This window comes from Oncorhynchus gorbuscha, unplaced genomic scaffold (genome assembly GCF_021184085.1).
Source record: "Oncorhynchus gorbuscha isolate QuinsamMale2020 ecotype Even-year unplaced genomic scaffold, OgorEven_v1.0 Un_scaffold_1703, whole genome shotgun sequence".
NCBI classification, from domain to species: domain Eukaryota; kingdom Metazoa; phylum Chordata; class Actinopteri; order Salmoniformes; family Salmonidae; genus Oncorhynchus; species Oncorhynchus gorbuscha.
This window is the reverse complement of record NW_025746404.1, coordinates 42,329-59,634: the sequence shown is the minus strand read 5'-3', so window position 1 is coordinate 59,634 and position 17,306 is coordinate 42,329. Positions and strand designations below refer to the sequence as shown.

Below are 17,306 nucleotides of genomic sequence, written 5' to 3'. Positions count from 1 at the left end.
GAGGGACGAGAGAGGAGAGGAAGATGGAGGGAGAGAGGGAGGATGGGAGGGACGAGAGAGGAGAGGAAGATGGAGGGAGAGAGGAGGATGGGAGGGAGGGAGGGGAGGGAGAGGAGGATGGAGGGAGAGAGGAGGATGGGATGGAGGGAGAGAAGATGGAGGGAGAGAGGAGGATGGGAGGGACGAGAGAGGAGAGGAAGATGGAGGGAGAGGAGGATGGGAGGGACGAGAGAGGAGAGGAAGATGGAGGGAGAGAGGAGGATGGGAGGGAGGGAGGGGGAGGGAGAGGAGGATGGAGGGAGAGAGGAGGATGGGAGGGAGGGAGGGGGAGAGAGAGGAGGATGGAGGGAGAGAGGAGGATGGGAGGGAGGGGGGAGAGAGAGGAGGATGGAGGGAGGAGAGAGGATGGAGGAAGGAAGATGGGAGGGAGAGGAGGATGGGAGAGAGGAGGATGGGGAGAGAGGAGGATGGGAGGGAGAGTGAGAGAAGAAGGGAAGGCGGTTGGTGGGGCAAGGAGGAGAGAGAGAGAGAGGGCCAACAGAGGGCTTTCCAGAGGAGGGCCAATAGAGGGCTTATAGAGGAGGGCCAATAGAGGGCTTATAGAGGAGGGCCAATAGAGGGCTTATAGAGGAGGGCCAATAGAGGGCTTCCAGAGTAGGGCCAATAGAGGGCTTCCAGAGGAGGGCCAATAGAGGGCTTATAGAGGAGGGCCAATAGAGGGCTTATAGAGGAGGGCCAATAGAGGGCTTCCAGAGGAGGGCCAATAGAGAGCTTCCAGAGGAGGGCCAATAGAGGAGGGCCAATAGAGAGCTTCCAGAGGAGGGCCAATAGAGGAGGGCCAATAGAGAGCTTCCAGAGGAGGGCCAATAGAGCGCTTCCAGAGGAGGGCCAATAGAGAGCTTCCAGAGGAGGGCCAATAGAGGAGGGCCAATAGAGAGCTTCCAGAGGAGGGCCAATAGAGGAGGGCCAATAGAGAGCTTCCAGAGGAGGGCCAATAGAGCGCTTCCAGAGGAGGGCCAATAGAGAGCTTCCAGAGGAGGGCCAATAGAGGAGGGCCAATAGATGGCTTATAGAGGAGGGCCAATAGAGGAGGGCCAATAGATGGCTTGTAGAGGAGGGCCAATAGAGGGCTTATAGAGGAGGGCCAATAGAGGGCTTATAGAGGAGGGCCAATAGAGGGCTTCCAGAGGAGGGCCAATAGAGGGCTTCCAGAGGAGGGCCAATAGAGGGCTTATAGAGGAGGGCCAATAGAGGGCTTATAGAGGAGGGCCAATAGAGGGCTTATAGAGGAGGGCCAATAGAGAGCTTCCAGAGGAAGAGCTTCCAGAGGAGGGCTTCCAGAGGAGGGCCAATAGAGGGCTTATAGAGGAGGGCCAATAGAGGGCTTATAGAGGAGGGCCAATAGAGGGCTTATAGAGGAGGGCCAATAGAGGGCTTCCAGAGGAGGGCCAATAGAGGGTTTCCAGAGGAGGGCCAATAGAGGAGGGCCAATAGAGAGCTTCCAGAGGAGGGCCAATAGAGGAGGGCCAATAGAGAGCTTCCAGAGGAGGGCCAATAGAGCGCTTCCAGAGGAGGGCCAATAGAGAGCTTCCAGAGGAGGGCCAATAGAGGAGGGCCAATAGATGGCTTATAGAGGAGGGCCAATAGAGGAGGGCCAATAGAGGGCTTATAGAGGCGGGCCAATAGAGGGCTTATAGAGGAGGGCCAATAGAGGAGGGCCAATAGAGGGCTTATAGAGGAGGGCCAATCACCACCTCCCCTCTATCTCTCACCACCCCCCCTCTCTCACCACCTCCTCTCTCTCACCACCTCCCCTCTCTCTCACCACCTCCCCTCTCTCACTCACCATCCCCCCTCTCTCAATCTCTCACCAACACTCACTTTCTCTCTCTCTCTAAAACACACCCTCTCTCCCCCGTCCATCACCCTTCCACCCTCTCCCCCCCTCCTCCCTCTAGGTACCTTGCCCTTGTCGAAGAAGTTGATGATCTCCTGGTAGAGCTGGTCCTTGAGTTGTCCTTGTGTGGAGGCCTGGTAGCCATCTCTCTGGGTCAGGTGAGCTGCACACGGCTCCTCAGACCACTGCAGGAACACAGACCCTGTTACCCCTATAGAACAGACCCTGTTACCTCTATAGAACAGACCCTGTTACCTCTATAGAACAGACCCTGTTACCTCTATAGAACAGACCCTGTTACCTCTATAGAACAGACCCTGTTACCTCTATAGAACAGACCCTGTTACCTCTATAGAACAGACCCTGTTACCTCTATAGAACAGACCCTGTTACCTCTATAGAACAGACCCTGTTACCTCTATAGAACAGACCCTGTTACCTCTATAGAACAGACCCTGTTACCTCTATAGAACAGACCCTGTTACCTCTATAGAACAGACCCTGTTACCTCTATAGAACAGACCCTGTTACCTCTATAGAACAGACCCTGTTACCTCTATAGAACAGACCCTGTTACCTCTATAGAACAGACCCTGTTACCTCTATAGAACAGACCCTGTTACCTCTATAGAACAGACCCTGTTACCCCTATAGAACAGACCCTGTTACCCCTATAGAACAGACCCTGTTACCTCTATAGAACAGACCCTGTTACCTCTATAGAACAGACCCTGTTACCTCTATAGAACAGACCCTGTTACCTCTATAGAACAGACCCTGTTACCTCTATAGAACAGACCCTGTTACCTCTATAGAACAGACCCTGTTACCTCTATAGAACAGACCCTGTTACCTCTATAGAACAGACCCTGTTACCTCTATAGAACAGACCCTGTTACCCCTATAGAACAGACCCTGTTACCTCTATAGAACAGACCCTGTTACCTCTATAGAACAGACCCTGTTACCTCTATAGAACAGACCCTGTTACCTCTATAGAACAGACCCCTGTTACCCCTATAGAACAGACCCTGTTACCTCTATAGAACAGACCCTGTTACCCCTATAGAACAGACCCTGTTACCCCTATAGAACAGACCCTGTTACCTCTATAGAACAGACCCTGTTACCTCTATAGAACAGACCCTGTAGATACAGACCCTGTTACCCCTATAGAACAGACCCTGTTACCCCTATAGAACAGACCCTGTTACCCCTATAGAACAGACCCTGTTACCTCTATAGAACAGACCCTGTTACCCCTATAGAACAGACCCTGTTACCCCTATAGAACAGACCCTGTTACCCCTATAGAACAGACCCTGTTACCTCTATAGAACAGACCCTGTTACCTCTATAGAACAGACCCTGTTACCTCTATAGAACAGACCCTGTTACCCCTATAGAACAGACCCTGTTACCTCTATAGAACAGACCCTGTTACCTCTATAGAACAGACCCTGTTACCCCTATAGAACAGACCCTGTTACCTCTATAGAACAGACCCTGTTACCTCTATAGAACAGACCCTGTTACCTCTATAGAACAGACCCTGTTACCTCTATAGAACAGACCCTGTTACCTCTATAGAACAGACCCTGTTACCTCTATAGAACAGACCCTGTTACCTCTATAGAACAGACCCTGTTACCCCTATAGAACAGACCCTGTTACCCCTATAGAACAGACCCTGTTACCTCTATAGAACAGATCCTGTTACCTCTATAGAACAGACCCTGTTACCTCTATAGAACAGACCCTGTTACCCCTATAGAACAGACCCTGTTACCCCTATAGAACAGACCCTGTTACCTCTATAGAACAGACCCTGTTACCTCTATAGAACAGACCCTGTTACCTCTATAGAACAGACCCTGTTACCTCTATAGAACAGACCCTGTTACCCCTATAGAACAGACCCTGTTACCTCTATAGAACAGACCCTGTTACCTCTATAGAACAGACCCTGTTACCCCTATAGAACAGACCCTGTTACCTCTATAGAACAGATCATGTTACCCCTATAGAACAGACCCTGTTACCTCTATAGAACAGATCATGTTACCCCTATAGAACAGACCCTGTTACCTCTATAGAACAGACCCTGTTACCTCTATAGAACAGACCCTGTTACCTCTATAGAACAGACCCTGTTACCTCTATAGAACAGACCCTGTTACCTCTATAGAACAGACCCTGTTACCTCTATAGAACAGACCCTGTTACCTCTATAGAACAGACCCTGTTACCTCTATAGAACAGACCCTGTTACCTCTATAGAACAGACCCTGTTACCTCTATAGAACAGACCCTGTTACCTCTATAGAACAGACCCTGTTACCTCTATAGAACAGACCCTGTTACCTCTATAGAACAGACCCTGTTACCTCTATAGAACAGACCCTGTTACCTCTATAGAACAGATCATGTTACCTCTATAGAACAGACCCTGTTACCTCTATAGAACAGACCCTGTTACCTCTATAGAACAGACCCTGTATAGTATAATATTAACTGTAGTTGAGCAGTATACTCTATCAGACTATATCAGAATTAGATTCCTCAATAAAGCTAAACATTGACCTACTGTGGGGAGGAGGAGAGGAGGGAGGAGGAGAGGAAAGAGGAGAGAAGTGAGGAGGGGAAAGAGGAGAGGAGGGAGGAGGAAAAGAGGAGAGGAGGGAGGAGGAGGAGAGGAGGAGAAGAGGAGGAGGGAAGCAGAGGAGGAGGAGAGGAGAGAAAAGGAGAGGAGGAGTGAGAGGAGGGAGGAGGAGAAGAGGAGGAGTAGAAGAGGAGCAGAGGAGGAGGAGTAGAAGAGGAGCAGAGGAGGAGTAGAGTAGGAGGAGAGAGGAGGGGAGGAGGGGAGGAGAGAGGAGGGGAGGAGGAGGAGCCAAGGAGAGAGAAGGAGAAGAGGAGGGAGGAGGAGAGGAGGGGAAGAGGAGGAGCCAAGAAGGAGAAGAGGAGGAGAGGAGAGAGATAACTTATAGAAAAGCTACATTAACACATCAGATATTGATTTATGCAGTGATAAAACCATATTAATCATCACACATTGTGCTTCGTTCTGTAAACAAGAGGGAAATATTTCTGCTGACCACACAGTCCTCCCGTCTCTCTACCCACTCTAATAATTAACGTTGTGAGTGGCTGGACGAGGCCGGCTAACAGGCTAGATGCAGCGATCCTATTGGCTCCCCGGTCCCGGGCCTCGGTAACCCTACTAAGGTCCTGTCACAACTGATTCATTGCCACGGTAACGTAACTGACATTCCATGCTGTTGTTGAACAAGAGAGAACGCAACAATCTCTAGGTGAAATCGAATTAGGTAGCGCGTGCTGTCCCAAATGGCACCCTATTCCCTATATAGTGCACTACTATTCACCCCCAAACGGCATCCTATTCCCTATATAGTGCACTACTATTCACCCCCAAACGGCACCCTATTCCCTATATAGTGCACTACTATGGCACCCTATTCCCTATATAGTGCACTACTATTCACCCCCAAACGGCACCCTATTCCCTATATAGTGCACTACTATGGTTCCCTATTCCCTATATAGTGCACTACTATTCACCCCCAAACGGCACCCTATTCCCTATATAGTGCACTACTATTCACCCCCAAATGGCACCCTATTCCCTATATAGTGCACTACTATGGTTCCCTATTCCCTATATAGTGCACTACTATTCACCCCCAAACGGCACCCTATTCCCTATATAGTGCACTACTATGGTTCCCTATTCCCTATATAGTGCACTACTATTCACCCCCAAACGGCACCCTATTCCCTATATAGTGCACTACTATTCACCCCCAAACGGCACCCTATTCCCTATATAGTGCACTACTATTCACACCCAAACGGCACCCTATTCCCTATATAGTGCACTACTATTCACCCCCAAACGGCATCCTATTCCCTATATAGTGCACTACTATTCACCCCCAAACGGCACCCTATTCCCTATATAGTGCACTACTATTCACCCCCAAACGGCACACTATTCCCTATATAGTGCACTACTATTCACCCCCAAATGGCACCCTATTCCCTATATAGTGCACTACTATTCACCCCCAAACGGCACCCTATTCCCTATATAGTGCACTACTATTCACCCCCAAACGGCACCCTATTCCCTATATAGTGCACTACTATTCACCCCCAAACGGCACCCTATTCCCTATATAGTGCACTACTATTCACCCCCAAACGGCATCCTATTCCCTATATAGTGCACTACTATTCACCCCCAAACGGCACCCTATTCCCTATATAGTGCACTACTATTCACCCCCAAACGGGCACCCTATTCCCTATATAGTGCACTACTATTCACCCCCAAACGGCATCCTAGTCCCTATCTAGTGCACTACTATGGTTCCCTATTCCCTATATAGGGAATAGGGTGCCGTTTGGGATGGAGACAATATTTACATAGCAAAGCTGGCACCGTCTGTTGAAGTGACCTCCACATTTTCGTGTACGGTACAGTGCACTGTGGGAGAAAAGCAACGGCTCGCAGATTTTGACGCTACTGTGGACTTAGAAACAGCCTCGGAAATCCAAACGGAACCGGGCCACGTTCCATTGGCCAATAAGCAGGACAACGAAGTCTTGATCCTGTTTGGATTTGGAGACTAGCTTTTATATAAAGGAAGGTTGGCTTCCTTTATATGGAGTCTAAGGTTAAAGGTCAAACAGCCTAAATGAAAGGGATTCTGCGGGACGATGGTTATTATTGATTCCGTTACAGTTTGAGCAGCTCCTCCGTGATTAAAGGAGAGGAGAGGCAGGGCTCTATGGCCAAGGGCACCCTATTCCCTACGTAGTGCACTACTTTGACCAGGGCCCTATTGCCAATGGTACCCTATTCCCTACGTAGTGCACTACGTTGACCAGGGCCCTATGGCCAATGGCACCCTATTCCCTACGTAGTGCACTACTTTGACCAGGAACCATAGGCTGCCATTTGGGATATAGACTAGGAATGATAATTCTCGTAGTACATTATTTTATCTATATAGTGGACCATAGAGAGAGAGACCAGTCACATGATCTATATAGTGGACCATAGAGAGACCAGACACATGCTCTATATAGTGGACCATAGAGAGACCAGTCACATGATCTATATAGTGGACCATAGAGAGACCAGTGACATGATCTATATAGTGGACCATAGAGAGACCAGTCACATGATCTATATAGTGGACCATAGAGAGAGACCAGTCACATGATCTATATAGTGGACCATAGAGAGAGACCAGTCACATTATCTATATAGTGGACCATAGAGAGAGAGAGACCAGTCACATGATCTATATAGTGGACCATAGAGAGACCAGTCACATGATCTATATAGTGGACCATAGAGAGACCACTCACATTATCTATATAGTGGACCATAGAAAGAGACCAGACACATGATCTATATAGTGGACCATAGAGAGACCAGATACATGATCTATATAGTGGACCATAGAGAGACCAGTCACATGATCTATATAGTGGACCATAGAGAGAGAGAGAGACCAGTCACATGATCTATATAGTGGACCATAGAGAGACCAGATACATGATCTATATAGTGGACCATAGAGAGACCAGTCACATGATCTATATAGTGGACAATAGAGAGAGACCAGTCACATTATCTATATAGTGGACCATAGAGAGACCAGACACATGATCTATATAGTGGACCATAGAGAGACCAGACACATTATCTATATAGTGGACCACAGAGAGACCAGTCACATTATCTATATAGTGGACCATAGAGAGACCAGTCACATGATCTATATAGTGGACCATAGAGAGACCACTCACATGATCTATATAGTGGACCATAGAGAGACCAGTCACATGATCTATATAGTGGACCATAGAGAGACCAGACACATGATCTATATAGTGGACCATAGAGAGAGAGAGACCAGTCACATTATCTATATAGTGGACCATAGAGAGACCAGACACATGATCTATATAGTGGACCATAGAGAGAGAGAGACCAGTCACATGATCTATATAGTGGACCACAGAGAGAGAGAGACCAGTCACATTATCTATATAGTGGACCATAGAGAGACCAGACACATGATCTATATAGTGGACCATAGAGAGACCACTCACATGATCTATATAGTGGACCATAGAGAGAGAGAGACCAGTCACATGATCTATATAGTGGACCATAGAGAGACAAGTCACATGATCTATATAGTGGACCATAGAGAGACCAGACACATGATCTATATAGTGGACCATAGAGAGACCAGTCACATGCTCTATATAGTGGACCATAGAGAGACCAGTCACATTATCTATATAGTGGACCATAGAGAGACCAGTCACATGATCTATATAGTGGACCATAGAGAGAGACCAGTCACATGATCTATATAGTGGACCATAGAGAGAGACCAGTCACATTATCTATATAGTGGACCACAGAGAGACAAGTCACATTATCTAAATAGTGGACCATAGAGAGACCAGACACATGCTCTATATAGTGGACCATAGAGAGACTAAAAACAGAAAGACAGTTGAGCTTCCTACAAAGCAATTCATGACACAGCTTGAAGAAAGACTCTAAACTCCAGGCTCTGCTTTGGAAAAATCCATCACATTTTACAGTATAATAACCTCCTGCTCTCTCTTTTATCTCTGTCTCCCTCTTTGCAGCATTTGGGGAAAGCCCCAGCAGGTTTGAAATGGCAAAATATTATAATAATACTCAATATATATATATATATATATAATAATAAGAAATGAGATTCTTCCTTATTGTGTCCCCTTGTCCCATAGAGATGTATAGTTCGCAACATTGCATCTGTTCTATTATCCGGCTTCTGTGAGCACACGGGCAGCGCCATCGAGACCAATACAACCTCTCTCCCCAGTCCCCCCTCTCTCTCTCCCCAGTCCCTTCTCTCTCTCTCTCTCTCTCTCTCTCTCTCTCTCTCTCTCTCTCTCTCTCTCTCTCTCTCTCTCTCTCTCTCTCCCCCCAGTACCGTCTCTCTCTCTCCCCAGTCCCTTCTCTCTCTCTCTCTCTCTCTCTCTCTCTCTCTCCATTCTTCTCCTCTCTCCCCAGTACCGTCTCTCTCTCTCCCCAGTCCCTTCTCTCTCTCTCTCTCTCTCTCTCCATTCTTCTCCTCTCTCCCCAGTACCGTCCCTCTCTCTCCCCAGTCCCCCCTCTCTCTCTCTCTATTCTTCTCCTCTCTCCCAGTCCCGTCTCTCACTCTCCCCAGTCCCCTCTCTCTCTCTCCATTCTTCTCCTCTCTCCCCAGTCCCTTCTCTCTCTCTCTCCATTCTTCTCCTCTCTCCCCAGTCCCCTCTCTCTCTCTCTCTCTCTCCATTCTTCTCCTCTCTCCCCAGTCCCCTCTCTCTCTCCATTCTTCTCCCCTCTCCCCAGTCCCCCCCTCTCTCTCTCTCCATTCTTCTCCTCTCTCCCCAGACCCCTCTCTCTCTCTCCATTCTTCTCCTCTCTCCCCAGTCCCCTCTCTCCATTCTTCTCCTCTCTCCCCAGTCCTCTCTCTCTCTCTCTCTCTCTCTCTCATTCTTCTCCTCTCTCCCCAGTCCCCTCTCTCTCTCTCCATTTTTCTAATCTCATCAATCCTCTCTCTCTCTCCATTCTTCTCCTCTCTCCCTAGTCCCCTCTCTCTCTCTCTCTCTCTCTCTCCATTCTTCTCCTCTCTCCCTAGTCCCCTCTCTCTCTCTCTCTCTCTCTCTCTCTCTCTCTCCATTCTTCTCCTCTCTCCCTTTCTCTCTCTCCATTCTTCTCCTCTCTCTCCATTCTTCTCATCTCTCCATTCTTCTCCTCTCTCTCCATTCTTCTCCTCTCTCCCCAGTCCCCTCTCTCTCTCTCTCCCCATTCTTCTCCTCTCTCCATTCTTCTCCTCTCTCCCCAGTTCCCTCTCTCTCTCCTATCTTCTCCTCTCTCCCCAGTCCACTCTCTCTCTCTCTCTCCATTCTTCTCCTCTCTCCCTTTCTCTCTCTCCATTCTTCTCCTCTCTCCCTCTCTCTCTCTCTCTCTCCATTCTTCTCCTCTCTCCCCAGTCCCCTCTCTCTCTCTCTCTCTCTCATTCTTCTCTCTCCCCAGTCCCCTCTCTCTCTCTCCATTCTTCTCCTCTCTCCCCAGTCCCCTCTCTCTCTCTCCATTCTTCTCCTCTCTCCCCAGTTCCCTCTCTCTCTCTCCTTTCTTCCCCTCTCTCTCTCTCTCCATTCTTCTCCTATCTCCCCAGTTCCCCCTCTCTCTCTCCTTTCTTCTCCTCTCCCCAGTCCCCCTCTCCTCTCTCTCTCTCTCTCTCTCTCTCTCTCTCTCTCTCTCTCTCTCTCTCTCTCCATTCTTCTCCTCATCTCATCAGTCCCCCTCTCTCTCTCTCTCCATTCTTCTCCTCTCTCCCCAGTCCCCTCTCTCTCTCTCTCTCTCTCATTCTTCTCCTCTCTCCCCAGTCCCCCTTCTCTCTCTCTCTCTCCATTCTTCTCCTCTCCGCAGTCCTCTCTCTCTCTCTCTCTCTCTCTCTCTCTCTCCTTTCTTCTCCTCTCTCTCTCTCTCTCTCTCTCTCTCTCCATTCTTCTCCTCTCTCCCCAGTCCCCCCTCTCTCTCTCTCTCTCTCCATTCTTCTCCTCATCTCATCATTCCCCTCTCTCTCTCTCTCTCTCTCCTTTCTTCTCCTCTCTCCCCAGTCCCCTCTCTCTTTCTCTCACTCTCTCTCTCTCTCCATTCTTCTCCTCTCTCCCCAGTCCCCTCTCTCTCTCTCTCCTTTCTTCTCCTCTCTCCCCAGTCCCCTCTCTCTCTCTCTCTCTCCTTTCTTCTCCTCATCAGTCCCCTCTCTGTCTCTCTCTCTCTCTCTCTCTCCATTCTTCTCCTCTCTCATCAGTCCCCTCTCTCTCTCTCCATTCTTCTCCTCATCTCATCAGTCCCCTCTCTCTCTCCATTATTGCCCTCTCTCCCCAGTCCCCTCTCTCTCTCTCTCTCTCTCTCTCTCTCTCTCTCTCTCTCTCTCTCTCTCCATTCTTCTCCTCATCTCATCAGTCCCCTCTCTCTCTCTCTCCATTATTCTCCTCTCTCCCCAGTCCCCTCTCTCTCTCTCTCCATTCTCCTCATCTCATCAGTCCCCTCTCTCTCTCTCTCTCTCTCTCTCCATTCTCCTCATCTCATCAGTCCCCTCTCTCTCTCTCTCTCCATTATTCTCCTCTCTCCCCAGTCCCCTCTCTCTCTCTCTCTCTCTCTCTCTCTCTCCATTCTCCTCATCTCATCAGTCCTCTCCTGACAGAGGGAGGATTAAAACACGGTTGGACGTACCTCTGTTATCCAGATCCTGTTCCCCAACACATTGATATTCACGGTTACACCTCTGCTACTGCAAGGTTAAGAGCCATCTATGTGATTACAGCTGACTGGGGCTTTGTCCTCTATAACTGGTGCTATTCAACAGACGCTAAAAGACACACATTTACACTACCAATTCATAGAGAGAGAGAGAAGGAGGGAGAGAAAGAAGGAAAGAGAGGGAGAAAGTTTGTGTATCTGAGCTGTGTGTATATGTGTGTGTGTGTGTGCGTGCGTGCGTGTGTGTGTGCGTGCGTGCGTGTGTGTGTGTGTGCGTGTGTGTCTCTGTCTGTCTGTCTGTCTGTCTGTCTGTCTGTCTGTCTGTCTGTCTGTCTGTCTGTCTGTCTGTCTGTCTGTCTGTCTGTCTGTCTGTCTGTCTGTCTGTCTGTCTGTCTGTCTGTCTGTCTGTCTGTCTGTGTGTGTGTGTGTGTGTGTGTGTGTGTGTGTGTGTGTGTGTGTGAATACCTTCAGCAGCTTAGCGTGCAGCAGCAGTGTGTAGGCAGCTTCAGTGTAGTTGTCACACTCCTTGTGGAGGTCACACAGCTTGTACAGGTACCTGTCCGGACAGAGGACACACGGGTTACCATGGTGACAACGGACAGAGGACACACGGGTTACCATGGTGACGACGGACAGAGGACACACGGGTAACCATGGTGACGACGGACAGAGGACACACGGGTAACCATGGTGACGACGGACAGAGGACACACGGGTAACCATGGTGACGACGGACAGAGGACACACGGGTTACCATGGTGACAACGGACAGAGGACACACGGGTTACCATGGTGACAACGGACAGAGGACACACGGGTTACCATGGTGACAACGGACAGAGGACACACGGGTTACCATGGTGACGACGGACAGAGGACACACGGGTAACCATGGTGACGACGGACAGAGGACACACGGGTTACCATGGTGACGACGGACAGAGGACACACGTGTTACCATGGTGACAACGGACAGATGACACACAGGTTACCATGGTGACAACGGACAGATGACACACGGGTTACCATGGTGACAACGGACAGAGGACACACGGGTTACCATGGTGACAACGGACAGAGGACCACGGGTAACCATGGTGACAACGGTACACACCTTGGTGGGCTTCAATATGACGTCACCATGGTGACAACGGACAGAGACAAGTCAACGGTACAGACTGACGGACCGCCAGGGCAGACTGACAGACCGCCAGGGCAGACAGACAGACCGCTAGGGCAGACTGACAGACCACTAGGGCAGACTGACAGACCGCTAGGGCAGACTGACAGACCGCTAGGGCAGACTGACAGACCGCTAGGGCAGACTGACGGACCGCTAGGGCAGACTGACGGACCGCTAGGGCAGACTGACAGACCGCTAGAGCAGACTGACAGACCGTTAGGGCAGACTGACGGACCGCTAGGGCTGACTGACGGACCGCTAGGGCAGACTGACGGACCGCTAGGGCAGACTGACGGACCGCTAGGGCAGACTGACGGACCGCTAGGGCAGACTGACGGACCGCTAGGGCAGACTGACAGACCGCTAGGGCAGACTGACAGACCGCTAGGGCAGACTGACGGACCGCTAGGGCTGACTGTGACTTCACAGAGGCATTGAGTACAGAAACACCTGGCCTTGACTTCACAGAGGAATTGAGTACAGAAACACCTGGCCTTGACTTCACAGAGGCATTGAGTACAGAAACACCTGGCCTTGACTTCACAGAGGCACTGAGTACAAAAACACCTGGCCTTGACTTCACAGATGCACTGAGTACAGAAACACCTGGCCTTGACTTCACAGAGGCACTGAGTACAGAAACACCTGGCCTTGACTTCACAGAGGCACTGAGTACAGAAACACCTGGCCTTGACTTCACAGAGGCATTGAGTACAGAAACACCTGGTCTTGACTTCACAGAGGCACTGAGCCCCAAAACACCTGGCCTTGACTTCACAGAGGCACTGAGCCCCAAAACACCTGGCCTTGACTTCACAGAGGCACTGAGCCCCAAAACACCTGGCCTTGACTTCACAGAGGCACTGAGTAAAACAACACCTGGCCTTGACTTCACAGAGGCACTGAGTACAAAAACACCTGGCCTTGACTTCACAGAGGCACTGAGTACAGAAACACCTGGCCTTGACTTCACAGAGGCACTGAGCCCCAAAACACCTGGCCTTGACTTCACAGAGGCACTGAGCCCCAAAACACCTGGCCTTGACTTCACAGAGGCACTGAGCCCCAAAACACCTGGCCTTGACTTCACAGAGGCACTGAGCCCCAAAACACATGGCCTTGACTTCACAGAGGCACTGAGCCCCAAAACGCCTGGCCTTGACTTCACAGAGGCACTGACCCAAAAACACCTGGCCTTGACTTCACAGAGGCACTGAGCCCCAAAACACCTGGCCTTGACTTCACAGAGGCACTGAGCCCCAATCACCTGGCCTTGACTTCACAGAGGTACTGAGCCCCAAAACACCTGGCCTTGACTTCACAGAGGCACTGAGTAAAAAGACACCTGGCCTTGACTTCACAGAGGCACTGAGTAAAAAAACACCTGGCCTTGACTTCACAGAGGCACTGAGTACAAAAACACCTGGCCTTGACTTCACAGAGGCACTGAGCCCCAAAACACCTGGCCTTGACTTCACAGAGGCACTGAGCCCCAAAACACCTGGCCTTGACTTCACAGAGGCACTGAGTACAGAAACACCTGGCCTTGACTTCACAGAGGCATTGAGTACAGAAACACCTGGTCTTGACTTCACAGAGGCACTGAGCCCCAAAACACCTGGCCTTGACTTCACAGAGGCACTGAGCCCCAAAACACCTGGCCTTGACTTCACAGAGGCACTGAGCCCCAAAACACCTGGCCTTGACTTCACAGAGGCACTGAGTAAAACAACACCTGGCCTTGACTTCACAGAGGCACTGAGTACAAAACACCTGGCCTTGACTTCACAGAGGCACTGAGTACAGAAACACCTGGCCTTGACTTCACAGAGGCACTGAGCCCCAAAACACCTGGCCTTGACTTCACAGAGGCACTGAGCCCCAAAACACCTGGCCTTGACTTCACAGAGGCACTGAGCCCCAAAACACCTGGCCTTGACTTCACAGAGGCACTGAGCCCCAAAACACCTGGCCTTGACTTCACAGAGGCACTGAGCCCCAAAACGCCTGGCCTTGACTTCACAGAGGCACTGACCCAAAAACACCTGGCCTTGACTTCACAGAGGCACTGAGCCCCAAAACACCTGGCCTTGACTTCACAGAGGCACTGAGCCCCAATCACCTGGCCTTGACTTCACAGAGGTACTGAGCCCCAAAACACCTGGCCTTGACTTCACAGAGGCACTGAGTAAAAAACACCTGGCCTTGACTTCACAGAGGCACTGAGTAAAAAAACACCTGGCCTTGACTTCACAGAGGCACTGAGTACAAAAACACCTGGCCTTGACTTCACAGAGGCACTGAGTACAAAAACACCTGGCCTTGACTTCACAGAGGCACTGAGCCCCAAAACACCTGGCCTTGACTTCACAGAGGCACTGAGCCCCAAAACACCTGGCCTTGACTTCACAGAGGCACTGAGCCCCAAAACACCTGGCCTTGACTTCACAGAGGCACTGAGTAAAACAACACCTGGCCTTGACTTCACAGAGGCACTGAGTACAAAAACACCTGGCCTTGACTTCACAGAGGCACTGAGCCCCAAAACACCTGGCCTTGACTTCACAGAGGCACTGAGCCCCAAAACACCTGGCCTTGACTTCACAGAGGCACTGAGTACAGAAACACCTGGCCTTGACTTCACAGAGGCATTGAGTACAGAAACACCTGGTCTTGACTTCACAGAGGCACTGAGCCCCAAAACACCTGGCCTTGACTTCACAGAGGCACTGAGCCCCAAAACACCTGGCCTTGACTTCACAGAGGCACTGAGCCCCAAAACACCTGGCCTTGACTTCACAGAGGCACTGAGTAAAACAACACCTGGCCTTGACTTCACAGAGGCACTGAGTACAAAAACACCTGGCCTTGACTTCACAGAGGCACTGAGTACAGAAACACCTGGCCTTGACTTCACAGAGGCACTGAGCCCCAAAACACCTGGCCTTGACTTCACAGAGGCACTGAGCCCCAAAACACCTGGCCTTGACTTCACAGAGGCACTGAGCCCCAAAACACCTGGCCTTGACTTCACAGAGGCACTGAGCCCCAAAACGCCTGGCCTTGACTTCACAGAGGCACTGACCCAAAAACACCTGGCCTTGACTTCACAGAGGCACTGAGCCCCAAAACACCTGGCCTTGACTTCACAGAGGCACTGAGCCCCAATCACCTGGCCTTGACTTCACAGAGGTACTGAGCCCCAAAACACCTGGCCTTGACTTCACAGAGGCACTGAGTAAAAAAACACCTGGCCTTGACTTCACAGAGGCACTGAGTAAAAAAACACCTGGCCTTGACTTCACAGAGGCACTGAGTACAAAAACACCTGGCCTTGACTTCACAGAGGCACTGAGTACAAAAACACCTGGCCTTGACTTCACAGAGGCACTGAGCCCCAAAACACCTGGCCTTGACTTCACAGAGGCACTGAGCCCCAAAACACCTGGCCTTGACTTCACAGAGGCACTGAGCCCCAAAACACCTGGCCTTGACTTCACAGAGGCACTGAGTAAAACAACACCTGGCCTTGACTTCACAGAGGCACTGAGTACAAAAACACCTGGCCTTGACTTCACAGAGGCACTGAGCCCCAAAACACCTGGCCTTGACTTCACAGAGGCACTGAGCCCCAAAACACCTGGCCTTGACTTCACAGAGGCACTGAGTACAGAAACACCTGGCCTTGACTTCACAGAGGCATTGAGTACAGAAACACCTGGTCTTGACTTCACAGAGGCACTGAGCCCCAAAACACCTGGCCTTGACTTCACAGAGGCACTGAGCCCCAAAACACCTGGCCTTGACTTCACAGAGGCACTGAGCCCCAAAACACCTGGCCTTGACTTCACAGAGGCACTGAGTAAAACAACACCTGGCCTTGACTTCACAGAGGCACTGAGTACAAAAACACCTGGCCTTGACTTCACAGAGGCACTGAGTACAGAAACACCTGGCCTTGACTTCACAGAGGCACTGAGCCCCAAAACACCTGGCCTTGACTTCACAGAGGCACTGAGCCCCAAAACACCTGGCCTTGACTTCACAGAGGCACTGAGCCCCAAAACACCTGGCCTTGACTTCACAGAGGCACTGAGCCCCAAAACGCCTGGCCTTGACTTCACAGAGGCACTGACCCAAAAACACCTGGCCTTGACTTCACAGAGGCACTGAGCCCCAAAACACCTGGCCTTGACTTCACAGAGGCACTGAGCCCCAATCACCTGGCCTTGACTTCACAGAGGTACTGAGCCCCAAAACACCTGGCCTTGACTTCACAGAGGCACTGAGTAAAAACACCTGGCCTTGACTTCACAGAGGCACTGAGTAAAAAAACACCTGGCCTTGACTTCACAGAGGCACTGAGTACAAAAACACCTGGCCTTGACTTCACAGAGGCACTGAGTACAAAAACACCTGGCCTTGACTTCACAGAGGCACTGAGCCCCAAAACACCTGGCCTTGACTTCACAGAGGCACTGAGCCCCAAAACACCTGGCCTTGACTTCACAGAGGCACTGAGCCCCAAAACACCTGGCCTTGACTTCACAGAGGCACTGAGCCCCAAAACACCTGGCCTTGACTTCACAGAGGCACTGAGTACAGAAACACCTGGCCTTGACTTCACAGAGGCACTGAGTACAGAAACACCTGGTCTTGACTTCACAGAGGCACTGAGTACAGAAACACCTGGTCTTGACTTCACAGAGGCACTGAGTACAGAAACACCTGGCCTTGACTTCACAGAGGCACTGAGCCCCAAAACACCTGGCCTTGACTTCACAGAGGCACAGAGTACAGAAACACCTGGCCTTGACTTCACAGAGGCACTGAGTACAGAAACACCTGGCCTTGACTTCACAGAGGCACTGAGT

The 17,306-nt window shown here is 50.5% G+C and overlaps 1 protein-coding gene across 1 annotated transcript in view; it reads right to left on the bottom strand.

Moving 5' to 3' along the window:
- LOC124023886 (dedicator of cytokinesis protein 1-like) overlaps nucleotides 1-17,306 on the bottom strand; it is a 91,857-nt gene that overhangs the window by 56,001 nt on the left and 18,550 nt on the right. Inside the window, exons 6-7 of the mRNA XM_046338049.1 lie at nucleotides 11,715-11,805; nucleotides 1,963-2,082 (exon numbers count right to left, since the gene is read on the bottom strand). Coding sequence (XP_046194005.1) covers nucleotides 1,963-2,082; nucleotides 11,715-11,805 — 211 coding nt within the window. The remainder of the gene's footprint in view (nucleotides 1-1,962; nucleotides 2,083-11,714; nucleotides 11,806-17,306) is intronic.